The sequence below is a fragment of the Sipha flava genome, unplaced genomic scaffold, assembly GCF_003268045.1.
Source record: "Sipha flava isolate LNK unplaced genomic scaffold, YSA_version1 51_pilon_pilon, whole genome shotgun sequence".
NCBI lineage: Eukaryota > Metazoa > Arthropoda > Insecta > Hemiptera > Aphididae > Sipha > Sipha flava.
Window position 1 is genome coordinate 1,360,373 of NW_020273468.1, and position 21,200 is coordinate 1,381,572.

The following is a 21,200-nucleotide window of genomic DNA, read 5'->3' on the forward strand; positions in this document are numbered from 1 at the left end:
TTCATTTTTTCGAAATAATTTTATGCATAGAACATATGTCAATATTTGATCAGTGATTATTTAGGCCCTAAGTTTAAATAGTTTTTTTTCTTACGCATTTACAATGATAATTGTATTAATATTACATAATACTTTATTTGGCATTATCGATTATAATATGACATTAAATCCGATCAATTTCACCCTATATCATAAACTATAAATGTAAATCAATTTATGCATTGATTATTGGTTGGTTTGGAAAGAATAAATAAATCATTGAAGATAAATATATTATATTACAACTATGTTACCCAGAGGAAAAAATGGTTATTCTTGGGAATTGGGTTCAGGAACTCAAGACAGTGAGGTAAGATAATATAAATTATATTGAGTTTTATTTAGGATATTGAAACAAGAAAAAGTAAAATTTCAAGACAGATATTTTTATTTATAGATTTTAGAAAAATATTGATTGGTTTATTTCACTAATTTTTGTAGTTTTAAAAATAAGGTTTAAAACTTTCATTTTCTCTTTTATTATCCTATTTTGTATATTTCTTTTAATATTAGCTCATTAATTTATTAAAAATCTGCTATCAGCAAAGGCATATTGGAATATGTATTATTTGGGGTTTCAAAATAATTTTTTGTAGCAAACTCGTAAAGGCTTCATTCCCTATACTGTCCTTACAAACATTTTAAAACTTATTAAATATCAATATAGTTCTTCTATTTTACTTAAAATATATTTTAATAATAAAAAAAATAAATATTTATAGTACTAGACTACTTAGTTCCCCTTCGACCTTTTCTTTTGAAAAATGAACTTTATACCTACTGCACTGTCTATGTACATAGTATATAGTAGGAATAACTGGTGACCCATATTACATTTTCAAATTATTTCATACTATTTTAGTATTTATTGGTATTTCATTATATTATGTTGATCGTAAAATGTAAATATTATATTCTTATCTAGTATTGAACTGTAGCTCAAATATTAAATGTCTAAATATAATATATTAATAATATATATCCATATTGACATAGGTAACATAATTCTAAGTGTAAAATATTTATTTTATTGTATTGGTTCAGTTATAAAAGTAAATTATATCCAATAAATGCTAATTATCAATTTGAATGACTATTTTTTTTTTTGCTTTCTTTACTCTGGCCCACCAGATTTCAAAGTTTTATAAATTGGTCTTCTGAGTTGTACATCCTTCGTATATAGATACTGTGTAAGTTTTAGTGCATGTGAAGACGTCCTTGTGTTTATAAACAATTAATAAATATTAAAAATAATAATATGAAATCTAATAACATGTTTACCCTGACTAATAGTGTTGCGATTTTATAAAATTTTGTATATACCCGACAATGAATTTTTAATTTGAAAATTGGTTGTACATTATACATATATTAATATTCCAGGCTACGCATTAATTTACTTATTTCTATGTATAAGTTATTTATTTACGTATTTATTATGTTATTCTTAACTTACTAACTTTCAGAATATATCTAAAATTTATCATAAAATTAATAATAATATTTTATGTATGGATTCCTATATATATTATATTAAAAATTTAATTAATTTCATGAAAATATTTATTTTGGATATATTTTAATTAATTTACGGATAATATTAGCCTTTGCTAGAAAGAGATACTGAAGATCCAGATGATGTACTATTTACATCTCGCCCAAGTTCATCAACATTTGTGGCTGATATGCTTAGTTCACATTCTCATAAGATGAATAAACAACATAATCAACTTGACCTCATATCTAAATCAGTATCAACTTTAAAAAATGTTTCTGAAGATATAAGTGTAGAGTTGGATCATCAAAATGTGTAAGTTAACTTATATTTTCAATTAAGAGTTTTGAATTCTAAACTAGGATTTATAAATTAAATAAACTTTACTACAAATATAAAAATCTGTATTATATTTTTTTATTAATACATTAAGTGAAGAATAAATTTAAATTATAGCTATCTTTTGAAAAAATTTTTTAGAATGCTTGAAAATTTGAGTACTGAATTAGATAAAACAGAATCAAGATTAGATATGGTATCAAAGAAAGTGGCACAAGTTCTTCAATTATCTGATGGTAATATATATATGTAAATCATATTTTTCAATTGTATTAAAATATATTTCCATTATATAATATTAAAACACTTAAATTTAAATAATATAAACACATCTTACCTTGTATGGTGTGGGCCTATTATTCAATCACTTATTTATTTTTTTATCAACTTTTTATTACCATTGATATTTTTTTCAATATGTGATATTTTCTTAAAATAGATTTTATTTTATACATTATATGTATAAATATATTATATTATAAAGTCAATCAAATTTAGAATTTATTAATTAATTATCCAATGTATAAAATAATGTTTTTACTATTAAATTAATGTTTTAGATAGAAGACAATGGATGGCAATTGGAATTTTAGTGGGTATTATTTTAATAACAATTATTCTTTTAATAATTTTGTAAATCATATTATATTTTAACAAAATATTTGATAAAAAGACTGATTTTATTTATTACGATGTATCATATTTACAAATAATACTTTGGTATATTATAATAATTGTTATGTAAGTTTTAATATTTAAAAATCTAGTCTATACTTAATTTTTTTCATATTATGAAAAATTGTGTTTCCAAATTATCTTATATAAATATATCTTTGAAATTCAATATTTATCATTGAAAAGCTATTTGTTTTTTCACTGTTAATTATTATTATTTTTTGTATTTTTCTTCTATCTTACTTTTTTATTTGGTCTATATTAAATACTTATACATATATATATATACATACAGTCAAAAATTTGTATTCATTTAACTTATATTTAATTGGTAAAAAATACAAACATTATCCAAGAAAATTATTGTTTATGTTAATTACTTCAAAGTACCTTGTAATGTAACAAAAATCATAAAACTATAATATAATTATTGAAACGGCAATTTATTTAGTATTTATAGATATAGAACCAATATTGAATATAAGGTGTAATTATGCACGCTGCCGTAACCCTTCACCAATAAAATATCTCATCCCGAAATAAGTATTATAATGCTATACATCAACATTTACGACAATATAAAAGGAGCAATAGAACATCAAGCCAAAACTCGTCTACAAACCTGTGTCCGACAAAACTCGGCCAATTTTATACTTTTTTTTGATAGAAATGAAGTTGATTTAATGTACATAATATGTAAAAAAAAAAACAACAATTTTTTCAATCCTGGCTAAATTTCCGCTGATGTTACCCATCAAAATACAACTAAATCGATTTACGTCGACATATTGAAGTAATACAAGTGTCGATTAAATTTTCAAAATTAAATTCTTTTAACACGTCATTCTCTATTGATAACAATGCCAAACAAACTTTTAAATTTTTCATCAGTTTGAGTCGATTATAGTCGAATAAAATATTAGTCAAATGACTAATTATGCTATGCAGATTAACTAAATTAGTCATCCAGCATAAGCGTGCGCACGGGGTAGTCAGGGTAGGCACTTGATTACTCTGTGAAACTTCCGTCTCTACACCAAAATATTCATAGTTATCATAATAATAAATAATCATATTATGTTCAACCACTTCGAAGCATCCGTAAGCAGTAAATACATGTATAAGAATATTGAAAAAATATTATTATTAAGTTAATTTAAATTACCCTATCCAAATTCGTTGTTAATATTAAATGTAAATATGTATGACTACTTTGCCAGTAATTTCTGCGCGCGCTTATGTCATCCAGTACCAACTACTAATTCGGTAGGAACTAGTCACTTCTGCTCATCACTAGTAGTCACTATAGTAACTGTAATTACAACAATAAATAGAATCTTTATTTTCAAAAAATTTGTCAATTTATGTTTGATTTAAAACATTTTGCAAATCATCACTCTTTATCTTAAAAATGTTCTTATTGTTCATCACTTAACTATTTTTTACTCATTTTCTCAAGAAAAATAATAAGAGTAAAAATAATAAATAAATAATAAAAAGCTAGTAAAGAAAAAAATAAATGGAAAATTATTTACGATTGAAATATTTACACATACGGCAACGGGAACACTGACTAAATTCAGAACAGTTGTTTATTACTAGATAATTTAATTATTAAAATCATTGTTAACGATTTCTTTAATAAAAATTTTCAAATCTTATACATATAGATGGGGATTAGCAGGGTTGGGATTTTATAGCACTTAAAATTGCATAAATATGCGCCATAATATTACCTTAAAAATCGCTAATTAAGCTCTAAAAATATGCATTAAAAATAACAAAAAAAAAAGGAAATTTATAATTTAATAATTTTATACAAGCACATGAGACGAATGTGGACTGTATTAAGCGAATTCTACACTCGTTCTTTGATAATCGGATATTAGTAGATTTAGTAGAAATTGACAAAAAACACCAACAAAATCAGCAAATAACAAAAATTAGAACCAAATAACTAAAACGAAATTATTGTATTACATTATACCTACCTATATATTATCGCTGTAATTGTATAGAGTTGCATCAGCGTAATCGGTCTATTTACTTAATCTGTACATTTATAATTTAAAATTAAAATTAAAATTTTGAGTCTTGAATATTTGATTAACAAAAATCAAAAAACACGTTTACCAAAATAAAATTTCATAAAATATGCCCGATTTTGATTAAAACACAGGTAAACGGCAAAAAAGTCTCAAAAAATCCAAAAAAAGCATTATAAACTAAAAAAACGCAAAATATACAAAAAAAAAAATAAAATTTTTTATTTGAGTTCTCTATATCACGAAAGACATTTTTAGCTTACTCTGTTATTTTTCAAGCATCTTATAAGAAATATGCAAATGCTATAAAATTCCATCCCTGGTTAGTAGGAATTATAAAAATATTTATCTTGTTAACTGTTGGTGAGGTAAGTTATTGTTTACTATTTTTTAATATAGGCGCCGAACCAAATTTTGAATGATCTGTCAATGGTCACCCAATTTACAAATTACAACCCACTCTACCCAAAAACATTCCTTAAAGGTAGTGCCGTAACTAATGTCAAAGACCCAGGTGCAGGTAAATGTACATGGACCTTTCTTTCTTGAGATACATAAAAACGTCTGACTGAATTCAGACTATGGGAATTTGATTACTCCTTAGATAGGATAGTATTTGTGGATGTATTGAATTTTAAAGAACCGATAGATAATTTTCTCACTGAAAAAATTCTGTGTACAACTTCAACTTAGTAGGTAAACAAGATCACCAATGTAATTGGGTAGATTTTATTAATAAAAAAACTTGTAGAATAAAGTACAAAGATAGATAAAATATATAATATGATTATTGATTTTATAAATATGATTTACAATAAAATTTAAAAGTAATCTATTTATGTCACTCTAGGTTTAGTATTTATCCCAATATTTAGATAAACAATTCCAAATAAAACGTACCAGAATTTTACATTGTGTTATATAAATTAATCATGAATCAAATAAAATCAAATTAAAAAAAAAAAAAAAACGGCTATCTACTATGGGCCCTTTGGCCCTGCGGACCCCAGTGCTGTGCACCGCCAGCACTTATGATTTTTACGGCACTGCTTAAAGGGTTAAATCGTGTATACTTGCGATTAGTGAGGGACCGGCTTGATGAGCACTACCGACTAGTTTTGGTTATCGATAGTTTTAGAAAACTATCGAGTATTATTTTATGCATGAATAAATAGTTCTATCGAGTATTTTAGTGCGGATGGTTGATGAAAAATGGATTAAGCTGTTCAATAGTTTTAAGGTACCAAGATAGGTACTAAATAAAACAATACAATTAGTACTAAAAATTATTAATTCCAAATACAATCTTAATTCAATTTTATCCCAGAAAAAATGTTGAATTTCAAATTCAGACCAATATTAAAAATCTACTACATTATCTTCCTTCCTCCACTAGTAAAATAAAATATTGTATGCAGGGATGGTTAATAAGTACAGTGATATATAGGGCCGGCTCAAGGCACGTGCAAACGTTGCATTAGCACCGGGTGGCAATTTTAAGTGGGTTATTTGGGGTGGCAAAAATATTATGCATTTATTGTTTTTTAGTTATTATTTATATAATACCTATTAATAAATATAATACAAATTACTGCATGGCGATCACCAATCGCATAATCACTATCACAACTATATTTTTAAACTCGCATCTCAAACGAGCAATGGACATACGCCGGAATTTCCAGAATTATTTTCGTCATTTTCATTATCTATATTACGACAAATATAAATTATGTTATAGGTAGTATATTACATTGTTTTGATGTATATAAGCATTGATTATAGAATATAACCTATTCTATAATCAATGATATAAGTATTGTAAGTTACAATTTGTAACCTATCGTCTCGCCACATTTTGTATGTTAAACCGAACGAATAGATAGTTTAAATTACCGAAATAGTTCGATAGTTTTCGCTTGGTGAAGCCCATCACTATAATCTATTCAGAATAAGAGTGCCCAATCACTTGGATGAAAACTGATTTTTACTGCGCATGTGTCTCTTCCGCCAGGAACGTTGTAGTATGTCTACGCGTTACGACGCTGTTATACGTAGTGAACTGTATTACCACACTATTTTCGTAACGCCAAGCTTTAGTTATATTTTGAATAACAAGGTTTTTTTTTTTTTGATACTGTATACAAGGCGGTAGTCACCGACTTTGATAAACAACGAAGGCGGTCGAACAATGGCAACATATCTTAGAGCGTCTAGATATAAACGGGTGTCCGACCATTATCGGCTTCTCGGTAGTCATGTGCGAGTTTGGGCACTCTTAGGGTAAGCTCACACGGACCACTTTAGAACCACGCTACGACTGCAAAACGGTGGTCGCTCGTGGTTGATATATTAAAAACATATATAATAATATGAAAAATGCAATTGAACTCAGACGGACCACTTTCTGCCGTCAGTTTCGACTTCAGTCGCATCGTGTCGACTGTATTACCCACGAAATTGTGGTCATCGATGGTTGGAGCGTAACACACATGTTGCGACACGTCAACCACTTTCCGACCAATTGCTACCAGCATTTATTATTTTATATTTATAGAAATATCATTGATATCTGTATAATCTGTACATATATTATTATCATTATTATTTTATGACTAGTGTTATGAAATTTGTCGATTAGTCGAGTTGGTTGAGTTGTTCAGTAGTACATGCTCACGTGTTTAGTGTTCAATACGAGATAAATTATGACTGAACAAAGTGAAAACGACGACGCATTTAACACAGAATTGTTTATAGAAGAATTGCATAATTTACCACGTACTTGGAATTATACCTCGAACAGTTATGGTAATCGTGTTACAAAAGCTAAAGCTTGGGAGTCTCTTTTTATTTAATACGTTTATTTAGTATCAATAAGTTAATATTATTTTCGTTATCACCATTTATCACATAAAATGCGGTTTAATTTATTTGGTAGCCACAGCTATCAATAAAATTAACTTTTCTTTATGAAACACCTCGATAATATTATCAATCAGAACAAAGTAAAACTTAACAGAATGAATAAGTTACAGGGCCAATAACAAGTTTACAGACTGATCTTTATGCAACCCAACCTTAATCTGAACAGATTATAGTCACCACCAGTGGTGGAAAGCGGGTAGAAGACCTTGTAGAGACATCATGGCGCACTAGGGCATCGCGGTGCACACTTTGGGAACCGTTGCCTTAACACATATTACCATAAATAACCTTTGATAAGAAACATGTGCTTATTATATATTTACTGTTGATAATCACATACGTTGATTCAACTTTTTAAGTTTATAAATATATGATTATTGAATTGTTATTTAAGTATTTAATATATTATAATTCTTTATAAATTAATATGGGTGAATATGATAATAATATCAATAAATTAGTTAAGTCTGTTTACGTGTCTTCTGCAGTAAACAGCACTCCAAACTGTTTAGATTGGGGTTCAAACGGATTAGTTATCTATGGTTCCTGTAATGCTATTCACTTATATGATCCTCAAATAATCGTAAGTTATAGTTCAAAAACAATCATACATTTTTTCTTTTCTGATTTAAACTTTACATATTTTTCTTTGTACATTATTCTTATATTAAATATAATCTATTCTGTGATTCTATTTTTTATAATTTGCTCCATTTATTTAAATTCCTAAACTTAAACATTTTATTTTGTTATTTATCATAGTAAGTATAACTGTTGTATAATTTTAAAGTATTTACTACTTTTAATCAATATACAATTTAAAATATTCCAGAATGAAAGTGATGGACGAGTTATATCTTCATTTGTTGCCCATAAAATGCGTGTAAATAGTGTTAAGTGGGTACATAATATAGACCCTTGTTGTCAACAACAAGATTTTGTTTCTACTTCTACTGATAATACTGCTATATTGTGGGAAGATATTCTACCCACAGGATCATATAAGTCTTATGAAAAACTAATTGGTAATTTCTTACAAATTATAGTTATAATGTGAATATTATAATTCCATGTTTGAAAGTTAAATAAAATTAGATACTATAATAATGAAATAACCTCAGATAAATTGAGTATGTGAAATCTATTTCTTTTATTATATTATATTAAACATTAGTAGGTACATATTATATCTTTACTAGAAATCTTTTTATTTCTAATTTGTTATTGAACAATCAATAATATACATGTACCAATTAACTCTAAAAAAAACCATTGTAATATTGTTATTTGTAAATATGTATGTAAATAATATATTATTTATTTATTAATTTTATAAGTACATAATTTTACAATATTTATATCGTTATTTTATTAAAATTCATAGTTATTTGAATAAATAAATAAGCTACATTAAAATATTATTCATATTTTATAGATATTTAATTGAATTGTGTTGTAAAAGTATGAATATTTATATATATATATAGGACATTCTGATGTTGTTACAATTAGTGATGCCTTAAGACTTGCTAATCAATCACTTTATATTGTTACGGCTGCTGGAGATTGTACAGTTAAAGTTTGGTTTAAGCCCATAAATGAAAGTAAGTTTCTTAAATATTATTGAATTTACCATACTAATAAAATTAATATATATTATTTGAAATATATCGTATTCAATTAATGAAAAATTGTGGATATTATATACCTACGATGCATCATATGTAGAGTGTTGTTTTTCTTCAATCAAAATTTTAATATGCAATTATTAGTTTTTCACATACATTTACTTTTAATAACAGTAGAAATATACAAAAAAAAATATATTATTTTAAAGATAATTTTGTAAGCCATTTGTCATTATGAATATTTTGATTTTATATATATATTTTTGGCATTTATAAGTCATTGAGGCTTTTTGCTGCTCCCATAATTTCTCTCCAAACCCTCCAATCATCTTCAATTCTTGTAATTTCTAGGTTTTCCAAATCTTTGTTTACTCAATCAAACCATCATTGGCAAGGTCTGCTCCTTAGTCTTTTTGCGTTAGGTTTGTTGATTAAGACCATATATATAAGTTTGTCCTTTGCCCGCCATACATGTCCTGCTCATTCTAGCCTTTTAGCTTTTAGAAATTTTTTTATATTTGATCTATTGAAAATTCTTTTTATCTCTTCATTTTTTCTCCTTTTTTTATTTTCCTGATTCTTGGATTATTGTAGGGCCATATATTTTTCTTTCAAATATTAAAAGATTTTGTTCATTAACTTTTGATGTTGTCCTGGTTTTTTATGCATACATAATCATAAGGTGTAGGTAAGCTATATATAGCTTTGTTTTATTTTCTTTTTAAAGTAACATTAATGAAAGTTAGGTTAGGTTAGGCTACTCAATTTATGATATTCTTTATTTGCTGTGATGAATTTTAGCTTTATTTCATTACGCATATTATTTTTTTGGTTTATATTAACTTCCAAATATTTTAAATTTTCAACCTGTTAAAATGAGTAATTTCCAGTCTAAGGTTTTTCATAACATTCAGCCTTATCGTAATAAATATGTATTTTTTTTTATTTACATTTATTATAAGTCCCATTTTTTACTTTTTTCTAATAAATCAATTGTGCTTGAAAACAAATCCGTTTTGGATTTTCCAAAGATAACAATGGCATCTGCGTACGAAAAAACGGATTGTTTCCAATAATATACATATCCTTATTGTTTTACATTTTAATTATTACTCTTTCTAAAGCGAAATTGAAAAGTATGGGGAATTCCAATGCTTTAGTCACTTTTTAATCTCTAAAAGACTTGATGTTTCTCTTGAAATATATATAGTTTAAAGTAATTGTGTCCAAATTTTATCTTAATTTCTCTCTCTTGTGTATTCTCTGCCATCCCGAGGCCTATTTATTTATTTATCGATGGCAAAAATATTACATCGTTAACAACTAATTTATAAATACAAAACAACTCATAAGTAACTATATATAAAAAAAAACATTTAACATATATTAGTCACAAGTGAAAGTATAGAATAATGAAATAACAATAACAAAGGATAATAATAGTTTTAATATACTATATATTTAAGTTCATATTTATAGAATTTGGTGCAGATAGAGATGGTTTAGTTTTAGATTTGGATGTCCAATTTTGAGATCCACTTAATTGCTTCTGGTGTGGCCATATGGAGATTTTTTATGCCTTTGCTGAATAATTTCCTTAGACATTCTTTAACAATATGTTCAATTGTTTGTATCGTACTTCTATAATGACATTTTGATTTAGGTCTGAGACTCCATTTACATAACATTTGTCCAGTTTTCCCCATGCCTTGTTTTTATTCTATTTAGTTTGATCTATTCTTTGCGCTGTAAGTGGAACCCTGGCTGTCTGGTTGTTGTATTTTCAATGAGGTTCAGTGTGTCTGAGCTCTTGTCTTTCCATTAATTTATCCACTTGGAATTTAGGTTTAAGCCATCCAATTGTAGGTTTTGGACTAATTTCCAAGGCCTATTATGGCATAAATCATATCCTTTTTGTCTGGTCTTCCCATTCCCATTCTTGTACTTTATTCCTCACAAAATTATTTTTTTCATTATTAATTTCATCCATATTCTTGTCTTCTTTCTATAATTTAATAATTCAATAGTTTTACTATAATATCATGAAAAAAGTAAAATAAAATAACGTATGTATGTGATAGTCATCAATAGTTATAATCATACAATGTTTATTACAGTTTTCATTAATCGAGTATTTAATTAATTAATTAATTAATTATTAATTTTTAAAATATAAATGTCTTTATTGATGAATTATTTATTTTCAGATAAATCATTATGTTTTCAAACCTTTGATTTTGATAACATACTATGTTTGTCTCTTAAAATCACTGTTTTACCTCATACTAATTGTATACTTTTGGCATGTGGTTTATCAAACAGTAAAATACAGTTGTATACAAATGATTTTAGCAACAGTAGTTCAGTATTTGTTACCAGTCATTCTTTAGTTGGACATGAAGATTGGATTCGTTCATTGGATTTCATATCAGAAAGTAAATATATATTTAATTGATGATATAAATGATATAATAATATAAATTTTAAATTTAAAATTCATTAATGGTATAATGTTAGTACAGATACTACTTGTTTTTTTTTTATATTGTAAAAATATTTTTCCTAATTTATCATTATATTAAAATATTTATAATATGTATAAAAAAAAAGAAAATACAAAAACTTATATTCATGCATTGAAAATTATTCACATTTTTATATTATTTTTACCTTATTATACTATAATTTTTCTACAAAAAAAAAAATACTCATTTTTATAATTGTGTATACTCATTTTATTCTTAGATAATTCAGGAAATTTATTTCTGGCTAGTGGTTCTCAAGATTCTGTGATACGATTATGGAAATTTACAAAAGAAAATAATGATAATACTTGCAAAAAAAATAAAGAACTAAATAATACATTAAGACAAGAAATCAAAAAAATTGATGTCATTATGGACCCTGGCTCTATTTGTAGTTTTATCATTGAATTAGAAACTGCTATATCAGGACATGATGGTTGGATTTATGGAGTGCATTGGAAGCCTAATTTTAGCCATGGTATGTTTTAAGAAACAGTAGTTTTAGTTACTTATGTTTTATTTTATAGTTTCAATATATTATAGGGAAACAAATTGAGTTACTTTCAGTGTCAATGGATAAAACATTAGCAGTTTGGGCATATGATGAAGACACATGTCTTTGGGTTGATTTTATACGGTTGGGTGAAGTTGGTGGTAATACATTAGGCTTTTATGGTGGAAAGTTTTCTCCTGATGGTGATTGCATATTAGCTCAAGGACACAATGGATCATTACATCTATGGAAAAAAGTATATAGTCTAAACAAGCTACCAAATTTTAAGTATTAACATTCTGGTTATTTTTTTGTTTTAGAATAATAACGGTAATTGGACTCCTGGAGTTACAATTGGGGGTCATTTTGGATCTGTTGAGGATATTGCTTGGGATCCAGCTGGCAAATATATTATTTCTGTTGGTACTGATCAGACTACCAGAATCCATGCACAATGGTTACAATCTAATGAACAAGTTATAAATTTATCTTCATTTGTATGTTTATTCAAAATATTTATTGGTTTTTTGATATTTCTTATTACTGAAACATTGATAAATATATGTCATGAATCTAGTTTCTACATTTGAACTATACAGCTAAATTTTTATTTAATAAATTTCAAGTTTTTATCCAGGAATTCTATGTTTTAAATGCTTGGGCAGAATGTTAAATATACATTAGTCTATATCTAAAACATGGAATGCTTTTAAAAATTGAATTTTTGTTGTTTTCTTTTATTCAAAATTTCTTTCCTCAGTATTGTTACAAGTTTTTATTTATCATGAATTCCTTAATATCTCATAATTACCAAAAAAATATTTTAAATATGCTCATATATTTTAGAACTGGCATGAAATGGCACGACCTCAAGTTCATGGATATAATATGTCTAGTGTTGCTATTTTGTCTAGTTTAAGTTTTGCATCATCGGCTGAAGAAAAAGTCATACGAGTATTTCAAGCTCCTTACAATTTTTTAGAAAATATGAGTAAATTGGCAAAAATAAATTTTTCTTCTGTTGGTAAATACTAATTATTTATAAAATAAATAAAAACATCTTTATAGATTTTTTTTTTTTTTTAATTGAAAATTTATACTCTGTAACATGTACAATAAGCAAATAGGATATTATGATGTCACGATTATTTATATGATAATAAGTATGAGGATTATGAGGCTGTCTAGTGACAGAACCATCATACAGTATTATGGTTGGGAATTTAATAAATCTTTGCTCCAATGTATTTTTAACTGACGGGAGGTTAGACAAGTGAGCTCCTCCTTAAATGGCTATATAAGAGGGTTGGTGTAAGAAAAATTTTCTGTAATGGATGGATGTAACTGTGTTAATGGTTTCAATGTTGAGGTCATTGTGAAGTGAGTAGTTGGAAACATATCAAGGTACAGAAGTCAGTTATTTATGGTATTGGAATGTTTTAATTGTTTTTATTTGGAATTTAGTACAGTCCCACTCTGTATTCCGTAAGTCCATATGGGTTTTAAGATTGATTTATTTTAACATTCATTTAATTATTTTATTGTTGAGGAAAGTATTTGATTTAAGAATAGAACGGATGAAGTGTAGCTTACTGTTCATTTTTTTCCTTGTTGATTTTAATGATTTTAAATGTGAGCTCCAAGTGAGATGTTTGTTTTATATTGTCATATAATATTGTATTTTTCTTTAATATTTTAAAGATAACATGAATTGTCCACTTGGTGCTTCTGTTCCATCACTTGGTTTATCAAATAAAGCAGTATCTAAAGATGACTGTAAAAATATTTCTAGTCAACCGAAAAAAAAAGATTATCCTGAACATTATTTTATGCCTTTGAATTTAAACCGTGAGTTTTTTTTATAATATGAATCATTAAATTTTTTAGTTATATTTTTAAAAATTATTTTTGATAATAAGTAACTTGTACAAATAATATTTTAATTATTTTATTTTTTTATTTTTTTATATTGGCAGTAAAATAAGTTGTTCCTAGTTGCAACTATCTACATCTATAAATATTTACAATTGTACATTTTTAACTATTTGAACATGATTATTAATTATTTTAATTCTTACTACTACATAATATAAATTGCTTGATGATTCTTCTATTTTTTTTTTTTTTTTTTGCTTATTCGAAAGCATATACAATTGTCTATTTTTCATACAAACTGTTCTCCCACCTTTTGCTTACATAGACCTGCTACCCTTAGTTTGTCTTCAATTTCATCAATCAATTTCTAAGGTTTTTTCCTCTCTTTTGATACTTTTAATTTTTTCTGCCAGACCTTTCTTCATAAAAATAAAATATCTAAATCATTTTAAGTTTTTGAGTATTTTATAAATGTTAAATGTTTAAACCAAAGTTATATATTATACTATTCACTTTTAGAACCCCCAACTGAAGAAGATTTAATACAAAATACTTTATGGCCAGAAATTCAAAAGCTTTATGGTCATGTATTTGAAGTGTACTGTTTAGCATCTTCACCTAATCATAAATGGTTAGCCTCAGCAGCTAAAGCAACATCATTAGAATTAGCTTCTATAATAATATGGTAAAATTAACTAAAAATATTTTCATACATGTGTTAAAAATTTAATAGTGTACATTAAAGAATTATTAGTTATTTAATAATTTAAAAATGCTTTTTATATTTTCTAATTTTTTTTATTTTTAAGATTCTATTGTTTTTAAAAATGTAAAATATATAGTTATTGTTACAATTTATAATTATTTAATTTTTATTTTTAGGAATGCAAATGATTTTCAACAAGTACAAAAGTTGGTATCACATAATTTAACTGTAACTCAGTTGGCTTTTTCACCAGATAGTAAAAAACTTCTTTCGGTCTCACGTGATCGTACTTGGTCATTATTTGAATATGATCTGAATACCAACTCTTTTGTTCTTAAAAGTAAATCAGATAAATATACTGGTATTCATACTAGAATTATATGGTGTTGTGCTTGGAGCCATAATTCTGTATACTTTGCTACGGGATCCAGAGATGGAAAGTTAGTGATTTGGGGTCAAACTGTTGTTGACGACCAAATTTCTTATTGTGCCAAAACTGAACCTTTAGTAGATCCAGAAAAGAATTTTACAGCTGTAGCCTTTGCTCCAAAATTAACTGATGGATGTAGTTCATATATATTAGCTGTTGGCTCAGATTGTGGACATATTGCTATATATAAATGGAACTTTGAAAAAAAATCAGTTACGCCTTGGTTTAAACTTACTGATTTATGCAAAGAGTATCCTTTTCTATAATAAAATAATAAATAATTAATTTATGATGTAATGATGTATGCATGAACTATAACTTCTATTAATAAATTTATTTATCCTTAAATTCACTACAATTTTAGATTGGGGCATCACTTAACAGTAAAGAAAATTCAGTTTCAACCATTACTGTCTAAAACAGACTCAAGGTATAGAGAAGGTATTTTGCAGATGGCGTCTTGTGGTGCAGATATGATGGTGAAAATTTATGATATATTCTTAAAACACTTTTGATTGACCTCTCTTAAATTAATTATAAATTATTAAATTATAATACATTATATAAATAAATGTAAATCAAAATAAAAGATGAATGTATATATATATGTGTGTATATTATATTATTTATTTTAGATGTATCTATAAAACTTTTATTTAGTAATATTGATTTAGTATTTATGATCCATATTTGTACATTGCATATAATAATTATTGTCTATAATAAATTCATATTCTTAATGTTAGAGCTAAACTGATGAACTATTAAATTATTAATTGATCTAATGTTATATCATTGCTTATAGAATAAACAGATAGCCCATGATGTAGGGGTATTTGGCTACTAAAATGATATGTACATGAACTATTAATAGGTAATGTTGCATAAAGGAACAAATCATTTTTCTAAAAATTTAATTTTTGTCCTTAATGGCGCACAGTGAGATAGAATAAAATTTAAGTGGCCAAAAATAATAAATAAAATAAAATAATAAAATTTAAAATATTATAATACATTATTAAAAACCACCCTTCTTCTAAACCTTCACTCTTCCCATTTTTCTTCATCCCATACTCGTAGACCAATGGCCCTCATATAATTCTCAATTGTATCTAACCATCTATTTTTTGGTCTTCCTTTTTTGGTCATTTCCCTTCAACATTCATTTTCATAACATATCTTACTGCATTTGTTTCCTCTCGTCTCATTGCATTCCAATATCATTTCAGTCTATTTTCTCTCATCTTGTCCATTATAGACGCTTCGGTAATCGGTCAAAATATCTAAATTTATCCGTTTTTCCAGAAAATTATTATCAAATTATTTAATTGACTTTTTAGTAGCAATAATATCACAGTTATTATCGATTATGACCGTTATGGGTATTGTTAAATTGAGATATCATTCTGTTTTGACTTCTGTTTTTTACTGTTGGGTTTGATAAATTGGCCAGTAATAGTAAATTGAACGAATATTTAAACGGTAATAAATCGCAAACGGATTACTGAAATTAAATTCTGTAAACGTTAAAATTATTTTTTTTAGTATGTTTATAAATTTTCGCTATCGAAAATTGGTATAGCCATTTGAAAATCGAAAGTTGATAATGTTTTATCAAATAAGGGAGGAAGTTAAAATTATCAAAATTGTAACATAGTGTAAAATAGTAAAACCTATAGTTTTAAAATAAAATTATTTTAAAATTCCTAATACTTCCCGAGATATTAACTGGTTCACGATAAAAAAATCACCCCTGTATTTTGTGATATTATAACGATTAACGTAATTTATTATACTTTTAGTAATATAAAGTGTATATAGGTTGAATTAATTTTATGAACTAATTTTTTTAATTTAATATTGTCAGAAAATGTAGGTTTTTTTATGATTAAATAATTTGATATTTGAGCTAGTTTTATTAGAAAGTATAATGTAATATACTAATTTTCGGAAAAACGGATAAATTTGGATATTTTGATCTAGATTCAGACTCTACACCGGTACTACCTCTCACATACTCATTCCTTATTTTATCTTCTATTGTTACTCCACTTATTCATCTAAGTATTCTCATTTCCGCAATACTCATAGTCTGTCAGTTGCCCAACAATCCGAACCAGTGGCGTAGCTAGGATTTTCTGAAGGGGGGTGTTGATTATAATTATTAAATATTATATATAATACGTACGAACTAAAACTTTTATTTTAATTAATTAAAATGTATACAAAATGTCTGTAGTAGAGATGTAATGTATATTCGAATTCGGATAGCTTTACCATAAATTATTCGAATATTTGACTATTCGAATATCAGTATTCGATGCTACAATACCTATTATTATTAAACGTTTCGTGTTGCACGAAAACGTAAACGAATAATTTTCGTCACGTATTGTCGCAATCGCCATAATGTTAACCTGTATATATGTAATTAGTATTGTGCATTATTTTATATTTCATATTGTATTATCGATTTACCTATATTCCTATAATAATGTAATATATGATACAACTCAAGGGGAGTGTCATATCTGCCAAACACCCCCCTTGTATACGCCACTGATCCGAACCATATAGCTCAGTTGGTCTCACTTTACTGTAAATTTACCTTTCAACCTCATTGGAATTCTCTTATTGCATAAAACGCCCAACGTTTCTCTCTATTTCATCCAATCGCTTTTTAATCCTATGTTTTATAACATGGATGTATACATCCATGCCAAAATTCCGTCCTTTTGTACAAATTACCCTAAATATTCAAAGTTCTCGACTTCATCTGTCACATCACCTTTTATCGTCTTTGGTCACCTCATACCCTCAACTTCTTTATATCTTCCTCTTAAGCAGCGATACTCAACCTGCGGCCCTTCAACGATTTATATGTGACCCAAACAGAAATCATTGAATTGATTATAAAATATAAATTTTTAAACTTATAAATATAAAATCGGTGTAAAAAAACAATGAAAATGTGTCGCAAATTCAAAAATGAGTTATGCAAGGAATGTGTACAGAAATTGGCTTACTGATTCACATCTTGACCACTTGTTAAGAGTAGCTTGCAACAACTACAAAATTTTTTGTATCCAATTTTGGCTTACCCTTTGTCCTTTTTTACCATACTCTTGATAGTTTTATTTTAAAAGATGCTGTCACAAGATCATCCGAGTCTCCGTGAGCTCCCCGGAAGCTCCTAACTTGTATTACACAGTTCCTATGTCTTCTGTTAATTAAGATATTTATCTAGTCGATTTGACTTTTAAACCTCTCATCTGGAAAAGTCCAAGTATGTTTATGTATTTATTTTTGTTGGAACTGGTTGCTGTTAATTACTAAGTTTTTCGATGCAGCGTCTTTTAGTCTAATTCCATTACAGTTACTCTCTAGGTGTAAGTTTTTTCTTCCCCGCTGTACGTTGGAAGACTTCTTCAAGTCAAACTTGATCATTTAGGTCTCCGACCATGATTAATATATTGTTTCTGGGAAGGTTATCGAAAGTTTTTTCTAACGAGTCGTAAAAGTCGTCCTTTGTCTTATTATCAGCCGACTCCATTGGGGCATAGCAGTTATGTACAGTGGTATTTTGGAAAAAAAACTAGAGGGTATACGCGTATTTAAGGATTTATAACAATGACTATTGTATATTCATTAGGATCAAGACTTATCAGATTTTATCACTCAAAAAGACGCTCGCGAGTATTCAAGTCTTTTCTGGATCTCATGTTCACATGTATAAACTAATATAAAAAAAAAAAAAAATGTTTATTTATTTTATCCCATATTATTTCTTAATTTATCCACAGATATATATGTAATTGATGTAATTGATCACGGATAACAATAAATTGAAGATTACAAATGTTTATATGAACGCCAGCGCATTCAGTTATCACAGTGGCGTAGCCAGGATTTTTAAATTGAGGGGGCTAACCACTTTTTTGGATAAGTAAGGTGAAAGAGAATATGAAAATTCACCCTTATCAAATATAATTAAAATATTGATAACAATAAAATATGAAAACGACCTATATGAATAAATATCAAATGAAAAATTATTTTTATATTTTAAAGTTTTCTTTCTCCAAGTTAAGAATGAATTCAAAATGTTTAACTAATATTTAACTAAAACTAGTTATGGTTCATGAACCACAGATAAAAATGCTGTATGTAAACAAATTTTTAATTGTTTCCGCCAGGTACTTATACATTATTTGTAATTTATATTTCATCTAATCGGTATATAAATCAGTAAATCTAAACATATTGTATATTTTGTGCAATACTTTTTACTATTTCCATAGCTAAAAATGAACTCAGTATACATAATTTATGATAAAAAGGTTTATTATAAACCTATTGACACTATTGTATTGTGGACTGTAGTTTCTGGTTCATGGAAATAACAAATACAGTCGTATAAAGTATAGACTTTAGTATGATGACCGAATTTTATAAACAAATTCTCTACCATGCGCGCAAATAATTTTTCTAGAAAAGAATTATTCTTTGATACCATTCGACCATTCGAGTACTTTTGATTTTTGAACCATTATGGCGGTTAATAAATGACTTAATGCTATACATTCGATACCAGTATTTTTTTATCGATACAAGTAAAGTATTGATAGATACAAAAAGTACTTGTATCGAAAGAAATGTATCGATACTTTTTTAATATCAGTAGTATCGCAACATCCATAATCACGAGGGCTCTTCTGTAAATTGTTGTCTTTTCGTGAACACTGATAGTATGTTTATGTTGCTGTGATGTTTCAAACACCGTTTTAATTTGTTTCCTTGTCAATCAATCTTGTTGTCCAACAATGTTTCATAGCGACCCTTCTATAGGTCAGTGACTAAATGTACCTTTCGGCCAAAAGAAGAGGAACAATGGCGAAACGTCACACATGATATGGCAGAACTTGCATTTTATTCCTTCTACACCCGATTATTACATTTTTTATTTACTTAAACCACTAAAATGTCAAATCTTCAACATAGTGGCAACTTGAGGTAATTTATGTAAATATTAAACTTTATCTTCTATTCAAAATAAGAAAATAAATATATATATTTTTTATAACTTCCAAGGTAAAAAATTCCATTAAACTATTTTATGTTCTCCTTTCATCATATACAACAATTATTGTTCAATAATCTTTTTCAGAAATGCTCCTGCGAAGAGTGTCCTTGATGTGGTGATATAGATATTGGCAAATAGTGGTGTATCAAGTCGACTGAGTGATCCAGTAATAGCTAAAAATTTCTCATTATTGATTGATATTAATGGTATTAAAGATGACATTAAAGAATTTTCAAGGTCTGAATGCTATAAAAATTTGTAGAAGTAAATATTTCCTTTTAATAAAAATATTAAATAACTTATTACTTTTCATAAAACATTAATTATTCATATAAACATTTAAACTTGATTAATAAAAAGTCAGAAATAAATCATAAATTTAAATATTTTTTTATATTTCTATAATATTTTAATAAGTTATAAAACAATCATATTTATACCATTAAAAATGAAAAAGAGATCTCCGACTCCCAGAGGAATTTTGATTTAGGTAAATGAAAAAAAAAATCTCAGTTTTGAAATAAACCATAAAGAAAATTGAATTATAATAATATTATTTGGTTATTAAAGGAAGTAATTATATAAAGAATATATATAGTTAATATAATTTATTTAAAATTTTTAAATTATTTTAAGTAAATTACAAAATTATCATGTATATACCATTGAAAATGTAAAGTGGAAAATGAAAAAAGGTTACTTAGCTCCTGAAACTATTTTGATTTTGATAGATGATAAAAATATCCCAGTTCTGAAAAGAAAACATATCAGATTTATTAAGATAATTTATGTAAATTATTGAAATTTGATTTTTATCCCATAAAATATTTTAAGTCTAAAATTCAAAAACCAAAACGAAAAGGGGATCCCCGGCTCCCAGAGGAAAATTGATTCGGGTGGATCCAAAAAAAAAATCCAGGTTCTGAAAAAGAAACATAAAAA

At 26.6% G+C, this 21,200-nt stretch overlaps 2 protein-coding genes and 1 long non-coding RNA gene across 3 annotated transcripts; all 3 read left to right on the forward strand.

Annotated features, from left to right (window-relative positions):
• Nucleotides 1–34: 34 nt before the first annotated feature.
• LOC112690699 (syntaxin-6) lies at nt 35–2,544 on the forward strand. The gene is made up of 4 exons (XM_025564768.1): nt 35–349; nt 1,644–1,849; nt 2,015–2,109; nt 2,434–2,544. The coding sequence occupies exons 1-4, from the start codon at nt 287–289 to the stop codon at nt 2,508–2,510; spliced, it is 441 nt and encodes a 146-aa protein (XP_025420553.1). The 5' UTR covers nt 35–286; the 3' UTR covers nt 2,511–2,544.
• A 5,333-nt stretch (nt 2,545–7,877) lies between these two features.
• On the forward strand, nt 7,878–15,746 carry LOC112690738 (probable elongator complex protein 2). The gene is made up of 12 exons (XM_025564811.1): nt 7,878–8,101; nt 8,351–8,543; nt 9,006–9,122; nt 11,354–11,581; nt 11,892–12,149; nt 12,215–12,420; nt 12,485–12,661; nt 13,011–13,188; nt 13,866–14,012; nt 14,559–14,724; nt 14,922–15,425; nt 15,540–15,746. Exons 1-12 carry the CDS (start codon nt 7,946–7,948, stop codon nt 15,688–15,690), a joined length of 2,481 nt encoding a protein of 826 aa, XP_025420596.1. The 5' UTR covers nt 7,878–7,945; the 3' UTR covers nt 15,691–15,746.
• A 3,481-nt stretch (nt 15,747–19,227) lies between these two features.
• LOC112690735 lies at nt 19,228–20,499 on the forward strand. Its single transcript, XR_003149244.1, has 3 exons — nt 19,228–19,371; nt 20,024–20,188; nt 20,343–20,499. It is a non-coding gene; the product is annotated as an uncharacterized LOC112690735 (long non-coding RNA).
• The last annotated feature ends 701 nt before the right edge of the window (nt 20,500–21,200 follow it).

Coding starts and splice junctions, on each gene's coding strand:
- LOC112690699 (XM_025564768.1), top strand. CDS start 287: ATGTTACCCAGAGGAAAAAATGGTTATTCTTGGGAATTGGGTTCAGGA. Junction 1,850..2,014: donor GAGTTGGATCATCAAAATGT/GTAAGTTAACTT, acceptor AAAATTTTTTAG/AATGCTTGAAAATTTGAGTA. Junction 2,110..2,433: donor AGTTCTTCAATTATCTGATG/GTAATATATATA, acceptor TTAATGTTTTAG/ATAGAAGACAATGGATGGCA.
- LOC112690738 (XM_025564811.1), top strand. CDS start 7,946: ATGGGTGAATATGATAATAATATCAATAAATTAGTTAAGTCTGTTTAC. Junction 8,544..9,005: donor GTCTTATGAAAAACTAATTG/GTAATTTCTTAC, acceptor ATATATATATAG/GACATTCTGATGTTGTTACA. Junction 12,421..12,484: donor CATTACATCTATGGAAAAAA/GTATATAGTCTA, acceptor TTTTTGTTTTAG/AATAATAACGGTAATTGGAC.